The 20,055-nt window shown below is 37.8% G+C and overlaps 1 protein-coding gene across 1 annotated transcript in view; it reads right to left on the bottom strand.

Annotated features, from left to right (window-relative positions):
• The window catches only part of LOC140185861 (coiled-coil and C2 domain-containing protein 2A-like), a 124,197-nt gene extending 106,331 nt beyond the window's left edge, over positions 1-17,866 (bottom strand). The window contains exons 1-4 of the mRNA XM_072239658.1: positions 17,765-17,866; positions 13,062-13,193; positions 8,179-8,347; positions 7,895-8,031 (exon numbers count right to left, since the gene is read on the bottom strand). Coding sequence (XP_072095759.1) covers positions 7,895-8,031; positions 8,179-8,347; positions 13,062-13,193; positions 17,765-17,866 — 540 coding nt within the window. The remainder of the gene's footprint in view (positions 1-7,894; positions 8,032-8,178; positions 8,348-13,061; positions 13,194-17,764) is intronic.
• Positions 17,867-20,055: the final 2,189 nt, after the last annotated feature.

Here is a 20,055-nt window from a genome sequence, read left to right as displayed (position 1 = left end):
ATGGAAATCCAAGATAACGCTGATGCAGACGTTTTATACATTTAACAAGGTGCTTTATTAATGCAACAGAGTTAGTCAGTTTTTCAATGTCCGTCATCAGCTGGGTCATACTGTCCGTGAACTCCCTTTTGGTTGCCTCCATACACTCCAGTATTTGTTTTTTTTTAAGTTTTAAGTCCCCCTGCGCGAGAGCCAAGAGCAATTCCTTTAAAGTTTTTCTACTCTGTAACTAGACAAATGCGCACGAAGTATATCATTTCCTCTTCGCTTGTTTTCTGTGTGTTCTGCGCACGCCCAGTAGAGGAGATTTGCCCAAATATCCGCCTAATGTGGACGGAGATATTTTGAAAAATGCTTAGTGTGGACGCCTGTCATTTTTACTCGAAACCTGCGTTTTCAAAATTATCCGGCGTAGTGTGGATGTAGCCTCAAAGTATCCTGAAAATACATCCTTAGCAATCGACTCCAAAAACTTCAAAGCCACTGAAGTCAGGTTAACTAGCCTATATTTTATCATGTTTATAATTTCTGAAACACTTTGGCTTCCTCAGCTGTTTAAGTTTATGGAAGACAATCTCCAGCCCCACCAAACGTGTGAGATTGAGGCGCGAGTCCCCCTCCCTCAAACCCCCTGTTTGTGTGGATGCTATGTAATTCGCTACCCTGATACAAATTAATACCATGAAATTTCAGACAGTACACTGCTTACAATTAAAGGAATTAAATTTATGAATCTTAACTAAAGGGTTAGTAAAGAATAACAAAAAGAAAAGGGCCCATTCTAATTAAACAGTCAAATGTGCACAAGTTGGAGCTCAGCTTGACCTTCTCTATTACTCACGCGATGGGCCCTTGTTCAACATGAAAGCACATACCACTTCCGAATGTCGCTCGCAATCCATCTTGAACAAACGGATCTCCCACTGGATCATATACTATGACCAGTTCTCCCCAGCATCTTCTCTCTTCATCTCCTCTCGAACAAAATCCAAAGACCAACCTTATTGTCCATCTCTAAGAAAAACCTCCCGCTAATTGGATGGCACACATTCCACATCATCTCTTATCTTCAACAATAACCCAACAGGCTGAAAGCAGAACAAACAGCTCTTACAGAGCTGCTAAATGAAATACCTACAGCATAACAGTAAAGATGTGAACCAGGGCATTACATTTCTTTTCTTCTGCCTCCTTCCCTTCTTGAAGAAAGGAATGACATTTGCAATTTTCCTGTCTTCTGGAACCATGCCAGAATCTATTGATTCTTGAAAGATCATTACTAATGCCTCCACAATCTCTTTTAGAATGATGGAGTGTAGTCCATCTGGTCCAGGTGACTTAACTACCTTCAGGCCTTTCGATTTCCCAAGCACTATCTCTCTAGTAATAGCAACTACTCTCACTTTTGCTCCATTGATATTCTAGGACCTCCACCTTTCTATTAGTGTCTCCCACAGTGAAGACTAAACTAAAATATTTATTCATTTCATCTGCCATTTCCTTGTCCCCCATTATTATCTCTCCAGCATCATTTTCCTGTGGTCCAATATCTACACTCATCTCTGTTTTACTCTTTATATATCCGGGAAAATCTTTTGATGTTTTTGACTAGCTTACCTTCATATTTCATCTTTCACCCCCCTTTATGGTTTTTTTAGTTGCCTTCTGCTGGTCTCCCAATCATTCCCAATCATTCCCAAATTTCCCAATCATCAAATTTCCACTAATTTTGGCTCTATTTTATGCCCTCTCTTTTGCTTTCATGTTGGCTTTGACTTCCCTTGTCAGCCACAGTTGCATCATCTTGCCTTTAGAATACTTCCTCTTCTTTGGGATGTTATCTATCCTGTGCCTTCCAAATTGCTCTCAATATACCAGCCATTGTTGTTCTGCCATTATTCCTACTAGTAGCCCCTTCCAATCAACCTTAGCCAGTTCCTCTTTCATGCCTCTGTAATTCCTTTTACTCCACTGTAACACTGATAAATCTGACTTTAGCTTCTCCCTCTCAAATTGCAGGGTGAATTCTATCATATTATGAGCACTGTTTACTAAGGGTTCCTTTACCTTAAGCTCCCTAATCATATCGGTTCATTACACAACACCAAATCCAGAACTGCTGATACCATAGTGGGCTCAACCACAAGCTGCTCCAAAAGACCACCTTAGAGGCATTCCACAAATTCTTTCTCTTGGGATCCAATATCTACTAGATTTTCCCAATTTATCTGCCATGACTAACAAAACATTGCTTTCATGAAATGCTTTTTCTATGTCTCACTGCAGCATGTAGCCCACATCCTGGCTACTGTTCAGAGGCCTGTAAATGACTCCCATCAGAGTCTTCTTACCCTTGCAATTTCCACAATGATTCTACATCTTCCGACCGTATGTAAGACCATAAGACATAGGATCTGAATTAAGCCATTTGGCCCATCAAGCCTGCTCCACCATTAAACAGGTCGAAACTCTCTAATGGAGCATTCTGTGGCCCAGTAACTCCCGTCACCTCTTTATAAAGATTTGATTTCATTTTTTACCAGCAGATCCACTCATTCTCCACAGCCTACCTGCCTGTCCTTGTGATAGATTGTGTCTCCTTGGATATTGAGCACTCAACCACAATTATCATTCATTCATGATTCTGTGATACCCATAACATCATGGCTGCCAATCTCTAACTGCACTGCAAGATTATCTACCTTATTTTGTATACCGCATTCATTCAAATATAACACCTTCAGTCCTGACAGTCTCACGATACACTACCTCTTCTTGTAAACCAACATCCCTATCCTCAGCCCTATCATTCCAGTGTCCATCTCCCTGCCAAATTCCCCAACAGCTCTAGCAAACCTGCCCACAAGATTATTGGTCCTTCTTGAGTTTAGGTGTAGCCTGTCCCTTTGTACAGGTCATACCTTCCCTAGAAGAGATCTCAATAATCCATAAATGTGAAACTATGCCACTTGCACCAGTTCCTCATCCAAATCATCTGATGCTTGCCTTCACTGGACAGTTGCACAGGTAGTAATCCAGATGTTGTTATCCTGGAGGTTCTGTTTTTTAGCTTTCTACCTAGCTCTCTAAATTCTCTCTTTAGGACCTCCTTTCTTTTCCTTCCTATGCCATTGGTACCAATATGTACCAAGACTTATGGCTGGTCCCCCTCACCCTTTAGAATGTCATGAACACAATCTGAGATGTCCCTGACCCTGGCACCCTGGAGGAAACATAACATCTGAGTTTGTCTATTGTGTCCACAGACTCCTACATACTCCTCTAACTATGGAATCTCTGATCACCACTGTATTCCTATTCTGGCCCTTTCCCTTCTGAGCCACAGCACCAGGCTCAGTGCCAGGGACCCAGTCACTGCAGCTTTCCCTGGTAGGGTTGTCCCTCTCAGCAGTATCCAAAATGTTATACTTGTTACTGAGGGGAATGGCCACAGCGGTATTCTGTACCGGCTGCCTATTTCCCTTCCATCTCCTGACAGTCAACTATTCACTTGCCTCCTGCAACCTAGGGTGACTAACTCCCTGTAGCTCCTATCTATCATCTCCTCAGTTATGTGAGAACTGAGAATGAACACCAGATGCTAGCTGCACCAGAATAAATAAGTATTATTATAGCATGCTGGTTTAGCACATCTACTTGCGGGCAGAAGAATAACTGTATCTTTTCCTTAATTCTGCACAGAATTGATTCGCATTCCAGTACATTACCAAAGATGTGAAAGGAAAATGTGCTTGACACAATTTTTACATTACCATGACTCACATTTACCAGAAATTTGGAGGGCAAGGTATCCACCTCAAGTTCATAGTTGAATTGAAATGTTCAGATGGACTTTATTATCACTTACAAGTCACAAAATTCCTACAGGGGACATTCCAGCATAAAATTCTACTGAGTTAAGCTAAATAACATATCCAAACTATCCCTTCAGTATATCAATCCATCCACTCATAAGAGCCACAAATCCTGACCAACATGATCACTGATATACAAGCAGTAAATTAAATTAATTTTCAAATTAATATTCATGTTCATTTTATGTGCTTTATTTTTATAGATGTACTATCAGAAAGAGAAATAATTACATGCCTTCCTGTATACTGTCTCCAGACCTGGTTCAGGTTTGTCTACAATACAATCTGATGATGGTAGTCGATAATTCCAGGGAAACTTAATTGGATCTGGTAATGCAATTATATTTCCATCTTCTCCAAACCAGGATCTGTTCTGTTTCAAGGTCATAAAAGTAGGGGAAAGAATTTTAAACTTCACTCAATACATAATCATAACTTCCAATTATCTTTAAAAGTGTTAAATGAAATCAACAAATTATGTTTTATACTCTGAATCTTCAGTCACTAATTTTGAAAAGATAGTTTTTTCTATCATACGCCCAAAAATTATTTTCCCAGACCTGAGCAGTCAATCATAATTGCAAGCTGAACTCCAGGCTGAAGACCATGATTGTTGAAGATCAATATCCCAGCTCAAGTTTTGAGGAACATTGCCCATCCTAGAGCTCAGTTGCAGTCAGGGAGAGCCAGTCATTTGCTCAGTTGAGTCATGGTTGAGCATTCACTCTCCCAGCTGGAGCTCCAGAGCAAGTCATAACTCTACCAACAATGATCCAGACCTGAAGGCAGGCAATCATTATCCTAACGGAACAGGTACAAATGATTACAAATTATTAGTAACCCAAATGGAGACAAAAAGAGACTGCAGATGTTGAAATTTAGAGCAACACACAAAATCTTAGTGGAACTCAGTATCTATGGAGGGAAATAGATGGCCCACACTTTGGGTCAGGACCTTTCATCAGTCTAGATTTTATCCTTAATTCCAAGGGACCAGGAGCAAAGAGATTTATGAACCTTTCCTTGTAAATTGTTAAAAACTAACGGGTTCAAATATAATGAAATATTTCCCCTTATCACAAACAAGTTGAAATTCAAATTGAGAACGATATGCTTGTTAAACTAAACCTTTGTCAAATCCTAGCCAGTGAACTCAGAATCTGAGTCAGATTCAAAATTGTATTGCATTTAATCTAGTGATCCAAAACATGAGAAAGGTATGTTATCTGAGGCCAACAATGTAGATATGCTAAGTTTAAAAGTTCAAAATAAATTTATCATCAAAGTGCGTATATGTTACCATATACTACCTCGAGATTCACTTTCTTCAAGATATTTACAGGAAAATTAGAATCTATGAAAGACTATACATAAACAAAGACTGACAAACAACAATGTGCAAAAGAAGACTAAATGTGCAAATAAAAATTAATATTGAGAATATGTAAAGAGTCATTGAAAGTAAATCTGTAGGTTATAGTATCAGGTCAGCATTACAGTGAGTGAAATTGTGCATGTCAGTTCGGAAGAGTGATGGTTTTAGGGTAATAACTGTTCATGACAATATGGGACATAAGCCTTCTATACCTCCAGAAAAATGGTAGAAATGAGAAAAGAGCATGTCCTGTATGCTGGAAGTCTTCGATAATAGATGCTGCTTTCTTATGGCAGCACTCCGTGTAAAGTGATCAGTGGTGAAGAAAGCTTTACCTGTGATGGACTGAGCAGTATACATTATTTTCAGTAGTCTTTTCCATTCCTGGGCATTAGTATTTACATACCAAGCTGTGATTCAACCAATTAGGATACACTCCATTGTGCCTCTATAGAAGTTCGTCAGTTTTCGGTGACATGCAGAATCTAAGAAAGTAGAAGAGCAGTCATGCTACCATTGTGATCAGACTTATTGTACATGCCAATCCCATTGTGATCAGACTTAGTGTTCATGCCAATCCCGGGACACTAGTGTACGGACCTCCAGCTTCTTCCTCCTGTAATTGATAATCAGTTCTTTGGTTTTGCTGTTGTTGAATGAGAGGTTGTTGTTGTGGCACCATTCAACCAGACTTCAATCCTATATTCTGATTCATCACCACCTTTGATTCGACCGAAACAAGTGGTGTTAACATCAAACTTAAATACTACATTGGAGCTGTTAATAAGCCATACAATCATAGGTATGAAGTGAGTAAGGCAGGGGGGTGATCTCCCAGCCCTGTAGTGTACATTTTCTGATGATGAGTATGAAAGAAATGATGGTTGCCAATCTGTAATAACTGCAGTCTGCCATTCGAAGATTTAATTGCACGGGAGGTATCAAAGCCCAGGTCTTGAAGCTTAGTGATGAGTTGAGGGGATTATAGTGTTAAATACTGAACTGTAGTCAATGAAGAGGACCCTGATGTATGCATCTTCATTGCCCAGTTGTTCCAGAGAGAGTGAAGAGTTAATGAAATGGCATCTGCTGTTGACCTGTTGTGGTGGTAGGCAAATTAGAGCAGAGCCAGGTAATCTCTCAGACAGTTGATATGCTCCAGACCAACCTCATAGTGGATGTAAGTGATACTGGACAACAGTCAGGTTACCATGTTCTTGGGCACCAGTATGATTGAAGACTACTTAAAGCAAATGGGTACCTCAATCTGCCAAAGTGAGAGGTTGAAGATATCTGTAAACACTCCAGCCTATTGATTAACACAGGTCTCCAGCCAGGTACACCATCTAGGCCAGATGCTTTCTGTGGATCCATCCTCCTGAAGAATGCTTCACGTTAGCTTCAGAAACTGAAATCACAAGGTTCTTGGGCGTTGTGGGTTCATGAAGGTGATTCCATGTTCTGTCAGTCAAAATGAGCATAAAAGGCATTGAGCTCATTTGGGAGTGAAACCTTGTCATTTATGTTGCTTGGTTTTGCATTGTAGGAGGTGATGGCATTGAAGCCCTACACAGTTATCAACTATGAGGTTAAACCACTTATCATTTGGACAGGTTATCTATCGCTTGAGGTAAGATAATTTTGAGGTAATCCAAATGAGGCACGCAGAATGATTAGAATAGATAAAGAGACACTATTTCCCCCAATGAGGGAGTACAGTGAGAGTGGGATCATTTTAAAATTAGCTAGGTTATTTAGAGTGAAATATTAAGTAGATTTTCATTTAGGGAATATTAGAAATTTAGAACCTGTTCACTTATAAGCCTCATATTAGGGCTAGTCCCTCTTCCCTCCATAAACACAGAGGATACCCACACCCAACACCCCCATCCAGTTCCAACTGTCACCTCTCCCTTCTCCTCTAAGGGTTCTCATTCTCGCCTCCTTACTTCTCCATTTCCAGAGCTTTGTATTCCAGCTCATCTTGCTCCAGCAGCTGTCTCCCATCTTCACACTCCCCTCCCCCATCTTTCTCCCTCAGTTCTTTTTGTTCCGCTCTTTATGTCTCCATCTATCATTCACCTACCACAGTCTTCAAACTTCACCCACAAAATCTGCCTGTCATTTTTCACTCTTCCTCAGTCTACCAAATGCCTCTGAACTCTTTCTTGCATGTCCTTTCTCCTAAAGAGAGTTGGCTATCTCACCTCTGTACTCTCAGTCTTGATACAAGGTTTTGACCCAAAACACTGAACATATACTTCCTCCCACTGACCTGCTATATTCCTCCAGCAGATATTTTGTTACTCCCAATATTGCTCAATTGAAATTCTCCGGTCAGAGATTAAAAGGTTATAGCATATGACAAAGAGATAAAAATGGGCAAATGAAACTGAAGTAGAAATCAACCTTGAACTGAGTGAGTGAGGGAACTGGCTCAAGTAATGAACAGATTACCTCTATATTTTCTGAATTTTATCTCCTAATTAGCTACAAATTGTTGTCCACCATATTACAGTGAATTGTATAACAACTTATTTTCCTTGCTCCTGGGAAGAATTTGCAGTTTAGCTTGTCGTATTTCACTGACTCACCCGAGTCCTCTCTATAGAAATAGATAACGAAGACATGTTTATCAAGTTACCTCTTTTTGCAGAACAAAGCGATTCTCCATTCTGTCAATATTTTTTTTCAAAACTTTTGGTTTCAGACTGACATAAAAGCCTTCATCTTTCAAGATGCGAGGTGCAAGATTTCTTGGAAGCTTACTACTTAGAGCAACTAAAGAAAATAATAATTTAATGTTGTCTCTGTCAATTTTTCAAAGAAGATTTATTTGATGAACACTGATAATTATTTCTCATGATAAATGATTGTATGAAAAGCACAACTATACTGTATAAATTTTAAACAATCTTTGTTTGATACCTTGTGACGTACTAGGGATGAAAATACTTTTATTCTTTTCCTTCCGTAATTTTTCACTCTCATATTCAGCAGGAAACCTTTCAGTTATCTGTTCACTTATATAAAAGTCAAATTTGGCCTTTTCTTCTGATATAGTACTGCTAAGTTCACTTTCATTCTCTGATTCTTTCTAAAATAGAACAGACGGTACATGAATGAGCTTCCTAAGTAAAACTATTTTTTTAAAATCTGGGTCAATTAAAATATGCTCCTATTGCTAAAACTTGATCAACTTAATAATAAACTGGATAAAAGAAATATAATATAAAGAATTTAATGCAATTTGTAATATATTCAGTTCAGACATAAATATTTGTACAATTCATAAACTCTTGAAGAGAATGGAGTTGTTCTTCATCTACAGTCACCATCTAAGTTCAAAGGAAATGGGATGTGCTGAAAATAATTAGAATGATCGCATTGCATTCACATTTTTAGTGAGTTTATTCCTGTTTTCTCTTCAAATATATGCACAAAGCAGGAAGTAAGATCTCCAGTGATGGAGACCTTTATCCATTGAACCCACATTTTTTTGCATAACTATTCTTTCTTCACAATCTCTTTATTCTCATGGTTACCAGATTTTACTTTCCACCTGAATTCTTGTCCATAATATCTTTCTTCAACATATACTGCTCAGAGCACCCACTGAAAATATTTGCCTGTACACTAGCTTTCATAGAGTCTTAGAGTTTGTTTTACATCCCCAACTAAGATGGACTTCATTCAAGTCAGCTTCCTTACATCGGTTGCTTTATTTTAATAAGTGGCAAATTCTTTATGCAAAGAGTGCTGGAAATCCAAAACGAGTAAGAAAGTGATCTCGTTTGTACTTTTATCCTTCTACATAAATTTTATTTTTATTTATTTTATTTAGAGATACAGCATGGTAACAAGCTCTTTGGGCCCAACAAGCCTGTGGTGCCCAATTACTCTTCTGTGACCAATTAACCAACTAACCCATACACCTTTCGAATATTGAAGGAAACCTAGCACTGGGAGAAAACCCATGCTGACATGGGGAGAATGTATAAACTCCTTACGTACAGCGATAGTAAATGAACTAGGGTTGCTGGCGCTGCAATAGCCTTAGTTTTTTCATGTCTTTCAAGCCATATTGGCTAAAATTAATGAAAATTGACTAGACTGCCAGGTGCATAAATAGACCGATAGACCAGTGTAGAGGACAGCAAGAATAGAGACGGCACTTGATAAATAATTTCTATTCTGGAACAGATGCAAGTTGATGCATTTGCAGAGGATGAATGTTGCTCAACATAAGCTTGAGGAACACACCCTTTGATTAGACACTTCACAATCTTTTAGCCCTAACTAATAACTAGTTCAATTTTATATTATGCCCTTAGTGCAACGCTATTATGGCTTTGGGGCGTCAGAGGTCTGAGTTCAGAGTTCAATTCTATTGTCCTCCGTGAGAACATAGAACCTAGAATAGTACAGCACATTACAGGCCCTTCGGCCCACAATGTTGTGCCGACCCTCAAACCCTGCCTCCCATATAACCCCCCACCCTAAATTCCTCCATATACCTGTCTAGCAGTCTCTTAAACTTCACTAGTGTATCTGCCTCCACCACTGACTCAGGCAGTGCATTCCATGCACCAACCACTCTCTGAGTAAAAGACCTTCCTCTAATATCCCCCTTGAACTTCCCACCCCTTACCTTAAAGCCATGTCCTCTTGTATTGAGCAGTGGTGCCCTGGGGAAGAGGCGCCGGAATAAAAGAGAAGTTTGTGCAAACACCCCGTAAATGCATGAGTTTCCTCTGAGTGCTCCAGTTTCCTCTAACAGTCCAAAGACATACCAATTAGTAGGCTAATTGGTCTTGTAAATTGTCCAGTGATTAGGCTAAGGTTAAATAGGTGTGTTGCTAGGCAATGCAACTCATTGGGCCAGAAGGGCCTGTCCCACACTGTATCTCTAAATAAATAATAAATACAATCTCTGTATTAATGCATGGGTGATAATGACAGCGGTTTTACTGCAGCTATACATGTGACCTTACATTATGAGGGCAGCACGTTCTTAGAAGAGGATCCAACTTACAATTTTCTATAATGCAGAACTGTGTCATATGTGTATGCTTAAGAAAAATGAGTAGAAATAAATAATTTTGTGTTTATTTATTTACTGTTTCAACATAAATTCTAGAGAGCAAAATTTGTTCTGTACGTCAAACTTTTGCATAGTAATTTGTGAATTCTATGAGGGTGAATTTCTAATACCCAGATGAACAGAATATGGGGGTTGCCTCTGTACATATTTTCTGATGCAAAGGTCTGGATGTAAATTACTTACTTGCTCTATTCCAAACTTCTTTTCCTAAATTCACCACAGTGCCTCTCCTTCAAAGTTTGATGTCCCTAACTGACTACTTTAGTCTTCCTTGAATTCAATTTGGACCATCATCCCTTCATAAATTAACCACTTCCCTCCAATTCCTATTGGGTACCGAGGACTATAGTCCAGGTGCGAGTCGGTGGGACTATGTAGAATGGCATGGATTAGATGAGCCAAAGGGCCTGTTGCTACTCTAGGGCTCGATAGCTCTCGAACGAGCTTCTGCAAACCTTTCACTCAGCAGTCTTGGCTTTTGTACTCCTTTCCCATTAACTGGAGTACTGGTTTTCACCCTCACTTCTGATCCACCAGGGACATGGTTCCTGTGCACCCTTTCAACTCACCAAGGACTTGTTCCCACACTTATTTCTAACTCACCAAACTTATGATAGTCCTTCACCCTATCATAAACTTTCTATTTGATTTTAAACCTGTCATACATACCTACCTCAGCAATTGCTAAGACATGTTAAATGGGCTTCTTCCAATTCTGGTGAAAGGTCATTAACATTGTTTACCCACCACTGATGACCCCTGATGCTTCTCATATATTGACAGTATTTATTAATAGATTAGATTAGATTAGATAATATACTGACAGCAGCCACAGCATTTGACTTTTGATTTGGATGTGTGTTATTGTTGAATAAAAGTGAAACAGTTGGTATTGTCATGCATGTCAAGTCAGGTCTATATTGTGTTAAATGATATTCATTATTGAAAATATTATTCTGGAGCTGAGGTTCCCCAACCTGGGGCTCATAGACCTCTTGCTTAATGATATTGGTCCATGACATAAAAAGGGTTGGAAACCCCTGTTCCAGAGCAAAGGGCATAAAGGATTATTCTGGATACTAGCTCTGACAAAATAACATTTATTCTGATCATAAAGTTTCCTTTGTTCATACTCTTGGTCTCCATAAACAATGTCTCTGCATATACCTAGACACAATTGCATATACAGTATGGCTAGAAGAGAAAAGCAGATACTAACAGGGCATAGAAAATTCAAATGTCTATTTGGGGTCTTCTGATCTTCTTACTCCATAATCTGCAAATACAGATGATGGGGCTATCCCTCACTGAAATAGCAATGGACCTTTAAGTAACTCATTTACTTCTTTAGCCAAGGTACAATTAGATAAATTTTACTTTGCCCTTTAGTGCAGAAAATATCCCTATTTATTTATACTGTAAAATCAGTCTCAGTTTTTGCACTCCGTTCCCACTTACCAGAGCACTAGTTCCCACCTGATCTACCGAGGATCTGGTTCCTGTACTCCCTTTCAACTCACCATGGACCTTGTTCCCATACTTTCTTCTACCTCACCAAAGTCTCAGTCCCCATACTCCCTCCTGATTGCCATGTGACCCATTTCTGTGTTCCCTCCAACTCACTGGGCTGCCAGTTCCCACATTCTCTTTAAACTGACCAGGGATCCATTCTCTGCACTTCCTTTTTTGGTTAATTGGTTCACCGGGAAATGTATTATAATTCCGTGTAACATCCAAAAAAGTTCATTAAAAATGTTGGATTATCAGAATAGCAATGGGAATTGGAGGGAGAAGAAATAGAAAGGTAAAAAGAAGAAAGGGACACATATTGAAACTTGCTGTGAGGTTTAATAGAAGTGACTGATATCAGACAAGCTATTTAACACATAATGCTTTTTTCAGTGTCACACAATCAAAACGTGTGTTTTTTTAAGTGAAGCATTATGATGACACTTTTTAATTCAGGCATCTTCCCCCTTCTTTCTCAATCCTGAGGAAGGGTCTCAGCCTGAAACATCGACGTTTACTCTTTTCCATAGATGCTGTCTGACCTGTTGAGTTCCTCCAGAATATCGTGTGTGTTGCAAAAGAACAAAGAGTTATTTTAGGGTAATGTACTCCATCAACTGTATCAAGTAACAAGTCACCTAAGACTGCTGACAATATTCCATATGTATAGTTGGTACAATTAAAATAACTTTACATCATTGGTTCCAGGAGCAAAAATTTAATGAATATTGGCACTGAGATACCACAAACTCAAAAAAAAAATCTATTATAACATTAGGTCAAACTTGAGTCACCATTTGAAAAAACTTCAAGCATATTTCTCAAGAGATCTCCTGAAGTACTTCGTTCTGCACTTGCCTATTACCCTTGCATCAGGTGTGATGGTGAATCACATCCCTGACCTATGAAACAAAATTGTGCAAATATCCTACCTATATATCCACATCAAGCACTGTCCCATATAATTTTCTGCATCACTGATAAAGTATTTAATCGACCTCAGGAGAAAATGTTAATGAATATAGACACTGAAATATCATAAAATCAGAAAAAATCAATATTTCATCAGAAGATCTGATGAGCCCCATTAGTCCTGACTGCGTCTTTTCTCATCCCATTTCCTCACACTAAATCATTCCAGTGTTCAATATTAAAGCCTACGTGTTCACCTTTTGTTTTCTTGTTAACTTCTAGTTACCTCCAATCCAGTGAGATGAAATTCAAGGGGTAAATCTCGCAGTGGTGTTTTTTTATGTTCTTGCATCAGTGAATCAGCTGACTCATCCAAAGCAGAAGTAAAAAACTGATTTCCTTCATCCCTCTCTATAGTCTGAAATTTGATATAAATGAAAACCAATAATATGTAAAACCATAATTGCATTTTGTAATTACTATAGATTTTTCTCAAATTTAGATTCACCATCATTCTTCAATTAAAAAAAATCTCATAAATGTTCTAGAATAAATTGGAGATAGGGAGAAATAATTAAAAGGAAAAATCAAACACAATATATTTTTAGTCCCACAAATCAATTGAAAATATGGAAGAAATACATACAAGATTTCTAAATACACAAATACACATTCATGATGGAAACAGACAATACAGATCTGTTATGCTCTTATTCTACCCTACAAGCTAATGGAGAAACAGTACTTCCCTCCACCAGAGTAAATTTACAGAGTGATAACCTCACAATGCATAAAAGTGAAAATGGAACTTGCATGGGAATCCAAAAACAATAATTGCAAATAAAAGCATCCAATCTGTCGTGATTATTATGTCTTAGCAAAATCAACATACTGGACATGTCTTGAAGCTCATTTGTCAGTACTAATAAAGAAATGATGGCATTTTGTACTCTCCAAAAATCAGTACCCCGGAAAATTTCTGCACATGTGAAAGCAAAAGAGAGGAAATACAAGGAAACCAGAGCTAGTGGGAAGATAAAGGAATGGAAAGCTTTTAAAAACCTGCAGAAGGAAACTAAGAAGGTCATTAGGAAGGAAAAGATGAATTATGAAAGGAAGCTGGCGACTAACATCAAAGAAGATACTAAAAGCTTTTTTAAGTACAGGTCCACAATCCCTTATCTGAAATCCTTGGGGTCAGTTACATTTCGGAATTCAGAATTTTTCGGATTTCAGTCCCCCCCCACCCCCGCCGATACCAAAAAACACATATGCTCAAGTCCCTTATTTAACCTGCTTCAGTGTGATGGACTTTAGGACCCAGCAGCGCACCACACCTACGCACATCCTCCCCTATACTTATCATCTCTAGATTATTTATAATACCTAATACAATGTAAAGGTTATGTAAATAGTTGTTATACTCTAATGTTTAGGGAATAATGACAAGAAAAAATTTTATTTCCAACAAAAATATTCAATAAAACATAAAAATATACAGCTTCAAACCAATTGAATCAAACACATGGTAAATGACTTATTGGAATAAATGTAGAACGTCACTGTCACTGTCACTGTCGCTATAAAATTTCAGTAACTTATCTTTCTGTTTATTTGCATCATATACAGAGGTAGCTCCGACACTATTTTCTTCAGTAAGACACCGCACAGACACACCACAATCAAGCTTCTGCAATAACTCCACTTTCTGCGTTATTGATAGAGAAGATTCCTTCTCTTTTTCTCATTGTTACCCATAGGGGTATCTGCAGCTCTTTTTGACATTTTCACAGTGAAACTAAATACAAAGTCAACAGTGAACACAAAATATCAGCCAACAGCAAATGCACGTGTAACCAGTACGAGCGCTGAGCCACAACTGATGTCTGGCAGCCTCTGCTAATGCTGCCATGTCACACCTGAGTGACGTCAGCTGTTGGCGAAAAAGCTTTGGTTTTCGGAGCTTTTTGGATTTCAGAATTTTGGATAAAGGAATATGTACCTGTATATGAAGGGTAAAAGAGAGTCAAGGGTAGATATAGCGCCAATACAAAATGACGCTGGAGATATTGTAATAAGAGATGCAGAGACGACAGAGGAACTGAATGCGTATTTTGCATCAGTCTTCACAATGGAAGATGCCTGCAGTATATCGGACATTCAAGAGTGTCAGGGAAGTGAAGTTTGTGCAGTGAAAATTATGCCTGAGAAGGTGCTGAAGAAGCTTAATAGTCTTAAGAATGGCCCCTTGGGTTCTCAAGGAAGTAGCTGGAGAGATTGCAGAGGCATTAATAATGATCTTTCAAGCATCGATAGATTCTGGCATTGTACCGGACGACTGGAAAATTGAAAGTGTTACTCCACTATTTAAGAAGGGTGGGAGGCAGCAGAAAGGAAACTATAGACCTGTTAGCCTGACATCAGTGGTTGGGAAGTTGTTGGAATCGATTATCGGGATGAGATTATGGAGTACCTGGAGGCACATGACAAGATAGGCCAAAGCCAACATGGTTTCCTGAAAGGAAAATCCTGCCTGACAAAACTACTGCAATTCTTTGAGGAAATTATAAGCAGGGTAGACAAAGGAGATGCAGTAGACACGCTGTACTTGGATTTTCAGAAGGCCTTTGACAAGGTGCCACACGAGGCTGCTTAGCAAGATAAGAGCCCATGGAATTACAGGGAAGTTACCAGCATGGATGGAGTATTGGCTGGTCGGCAGAAAACAGAGAATAAAAGGAGCCTATTCTGGCTAGCTGCCAGTTACCAGTGGAGTTCCACAGGGGTCGGTGTTGGGACTGCTGCTTGTTACGAGGTACATCAATGATTTGGACTATGGTGTGAATGGATTTGTGGCTAAATTTGCTGAAGATACAAAGATAGGTGGAGGAGCAGGTAATGTTGAGGAAACAGAGAGCCTGCAGAGAGACTTAGATAGTTTAGGGGAATGGGCAAAGAAGTGGCAAATGAAATACAGTATATTTCTTTTTATTTTATTGTATTTCACTTTTTCCCAGTAAATGCTTGCAAGAAAATGAATCTCAGGATATATATGGTAACAAATATGTACTTTGATAGTAAATTTACTTTGAACTTTGAACATGAAGCTATATTTCTGTTCCTTCCAAAGTTCTTTAGGTGAAGCAAATCAAGGGTCATGTTGGGCATTGCACAGGGTCAATGGATGAAATTAAATTGACAAGCAATGGCAATTAGGAGGATAAGGAAAACAAAGACTGATAGAAGGGAGAAAGGGAAATAAATGACAAAGATTCAGGAGTCAGCATTATCTCTATTTGTAATGGGAGGGCCATGTCAAAGCTAACTGGACAGGAAAGAGATGGAAGATTAAAACAAATCAAAAAATACTGTGAATACTGAGCAGGTCAAGGCAACATATGGGGAAGAAAAAACATTTCAAGTCTGCAACCTTTATCAGAACTAAAATAGTTGAAGAAACACAGCAAACACAAATAGTTTAAAAAGCTGGAGGACCTACGTGTAGAGATTTGAATGGTAAAATAATTTCCAACTTGAACAGAAGGAGAAGTAGAGAATTGGCAGAGGCTAGTGGTAGACCAGACAACTGGGAATTTTACGAGAATCAGTAGTAGTGACCAAAAAAAAGCTAATAAAGAGGGAGAACATTGATGAGAGAAAACTGGCAAGTAATGTCAAAACTAACCTTAAAGTATTGCATACTGAGGAAGGGGGTAGCCTGGTAACTCTGTTGGAACCACAGAGAGCCAGACTGGTAAATTTATAACAAGAAATAAGACAATGTAGATTAAATCAATACTTTTGCATCAGTCTTTATGGTGGAGGCAACTACAAATATCCCACAGATTCTCATGGCTACTTTTAAGCAGTATGGAAGAACTTGTAACATCATGAGGGACCACATATTGAAAGATCACAAATGAACAAAATATAGAGGGGTCCTGTGCACAAACTACATAAAGTTAGCAGACAGATGCAGCATGTGGTTAGGAAGTCAACTGACATATAGTCTATTACTTCAGAAGGGTTAGAGTTTAGAAACAATCATAAAAAAGACTACTTAGAGGGTATTAGGCAGGATCTAGCTGGGATCAACTAGGTGACTCTATTTAAAGGCAAAGGAATAGTTGGCAAGTGGGAGGCTTTTAAAAAGGCAATATCAAGAGTCAAGGGTAGTATGTTCCTAGGTGAAGGAGAGACACACCAAGTTCAGAGTACCTTAGCTCACAAGAGATATCGAGACTCTAGTAAAGAAGAGGGAAACATATATTATATTTAAGCAGGTGAGTTCAACAAATCACTTGACAAATACCAAGATTTTAAGAACTCTGTTGAAATGAAGGAAAGAATTTTCTGTATGTTTTTGATATTATTCCTGCACAATGCTAAGTTAAAGTCTATTTAATGAAGAGGTCACTATGAAAAATTGATCATGTGGGTAATGCACTAACTGCATGAATATATAGTAGGTTATTGGGATGAAAACAGAAGGAAAGATATAAATGTGCATTGCCAAGAACATGAAAGTTTTTACAGCAGTTTTTTGTGGTGATGGCCTGAAACATGCTGTTATTGCCATGAATGAGCAAACAGTGTATACTTCAGAATGACATGTTCATGTCCATGCCATAATCTTTCTGTCTTACAAAAAGTATGAGTAAGTCAAGTTAAAAATGTTTTTTTTCTCAACTTGCGACCATGCTATGCTTCTCTCCATGCTCCAGTGACGCTTAGGTGTTAAAAATTCTATCAATGTGCAATAAAATTTTAACAGAAATATTGTGAAGGTACATTGATGAAAGGTCATTGACCTAAAGTATTAATCATGTTTCTCCTGAAGTGTTACTTTACTTACAATTTATAGGTGTTTGCTCTGTTTATAGCCCATGAAATTTGTATTTACCTCCCTCTGCAGGCCATCATTGGGATAATTTTTAAAAGAACAGAGAATTCCATTTCTATTTTGTAATACTAGTGATGGGCAAATACCACAAAGCAACCTTTAACACCTAAATCTGACATTGCATAAACTCCCTGATGAATTATTAGTTTTTCTGTGAGCAACTGGCCTATAAAGATTAGAAAAGCCATCTTCAATTCTGAATTAATCAATATTTGCCCAAGGTTGGTTATACAGCAATCCAATATTTCATTTTTTTTGTTGGTTTAATTCATCACATGAGCAATTTTAAGTCGTTTTCTAAGAAGCTCCATGTTAAACTTTATATAATTGCTTAAATAAATAATTATATGTAAATATTTACTTACTAATGCCTTATCAAACTTTGTGATTAGTTCATCATCTTTTATCTGCTGCAGATGCTGTGAAGAAACAAGTAAATTATGTACAAATGAACTTGCAATTCCAGCTAAGGAAAGAAATGCCTCATAAGTTTTTCATTGAACAACATTTTTATAAATAGCAAGAATGTGAATATCTTTAACGGATATGTTAATGATAGTATTCTCACCTTTAGAATTTTCAGTTTATTCCTAACTCTTCTTCGTATCGTATTAGTCAGTTGTCTTTCACCTGAAATAGAATTAGTTCATAGAGGCAAAATGCTTACCAATTTATATGTTGTAAAGTTAACATGATTTACTCTAACTATCCAAAGTAATTGTTTTAATATAATACTGAATACATATCAAACAATATTTATAGCGTACTCACTATAGGTTAAAATCATGAAAACTTGAAAACCCACACAGAACTTCCTGCATTCTTGAAAAATTATAGAAGTTCTATTGATTGTTCAAAAACATTAAGAATTAATACAAAATATGGTTCATCTCATTTCTTCTTCCTCCACAGGAAAATGTTTCCTTGTATTGTCAACAGTTCTGAAATAATACAAGTTCCAAAATGTGGCTGGAATTAAAAATACTTGGGAATAAGTTGAGGAAAGTAAAGCTGCAAAACTTTTCTTTATGATAAATGAATTCACATTTTTATTTAGTTCTCTGTTGTCTTGGGAGATAGTTATATATCAGAGGACCAATTGATACCTGAAGTTCCTGGTCTCAATCTCAATAGATGTTTTATAAGTTCCTTGGTTCTTAACTACAGTATTAGATTTGATTTGGTTTAACCAAACCAAAACTGGAAATGTATTATTAGATATGATCTTTAGGAGAAGTACTTTTTTTTACCAAGGGTTTAATTCAGTGGAGTAGGGCAATGATACCTGAAATAAAAAGTCGAAACAAGCTGTTAAAAGAGAAAGTCACTTATGCCCTAAAACTTAGAATATGACAAATTTTAAATAGTTTGAAGAGTTGTATGCATACACTTATCAGGCTTAACTATTTTTTTCCAGTGAAGGAAATAGTTCTCAGGCCAAAAGGGCAATTACTCAGGTAAAGATAATAAATGTTATAATCATGCAGCCAAATGTTTATTGGAAGAAAAGTGAATAATTAACTGTAATAAGAGTAAAATATCAGAACTCTCAAGAGCCATCTTCAACTATCAACAGAAACAGCTATAAATATAAAGCTGATCAGTGAACATTATGATTATGAAACATTATAATTATTAGGAGTTAACTAATTTCCCTTTCTTCTTAATCTTCCTACTTCTTTTGAACCATTTGATTATTACCTTCCTTTGATGCCCTTCTACACTTGTCTGCCAAGATGAGGTCACAATCACCTGGTTTCATTCATAAAGAGCCACACATTCTCTTCACATGTTCTTTTCCTTCGAGCATCCCACAAGGATCTATAATCGAAACCATTCTATATCTCATCTACTATTTTTTGCAACATCAACCAGGAACATTCCATTTGTTTCCGTATGTAAGCTGATGACATACAACTATGCTATATCTCACCACTACCATTCACGTCCATTCTACTGCCAGAATGATTAACATTCTGTTCTGAATGATCAGAAATTGCAACCACAATCAACAATCTGCTCATTGACTCTTCTCTTGTGCTGACAGCAACCCTCTTCCTTGTACCTGTCTGACCAAGCCAGAACATTTGCAACCACTAACTTTTTTTAACTCCGAGATGAGACTTGGATCACAGTTCTAAGAAATGCAACTATTGATTTCAGAATGATTAATATTACCTGACTCCACTCCTGTCTCAGATCACCCTCTGCTGAAAACCTCATGTTGTTTTGAGATTGATTATTCCAAACATCTCTGCCTGGTCTATTTTATTTATTCATTTTTGGCTGTCATTAATAACACCAATATTTAATTATCATGCTTAAATGGGCTGCAGAAGCTGTTGATCCTTCTTGAAGCATACTGTCTCTCTGGTGA

The sequence above is a fragment of the Mobula birostris genome, chromosome 21 (assembly GCF_030028105.1).
Source record: "Mobula birostris isolate sMobBir1 chromosome 21, sMobBir1.hap1, whole genome shotgun sequence".
Taxonomy (NCBI): domain Eukaryota; kingdom Metazoa; phylum Chordata; class Chondrichthyes; order Myliobatiformes; family Myliobatidae; genus Mobula; species Mobula birostris.
Note: the sequence above shows the minus strand (reverse complement) of the source record. Positions and strands in the feature narration are given on the sequence as shown.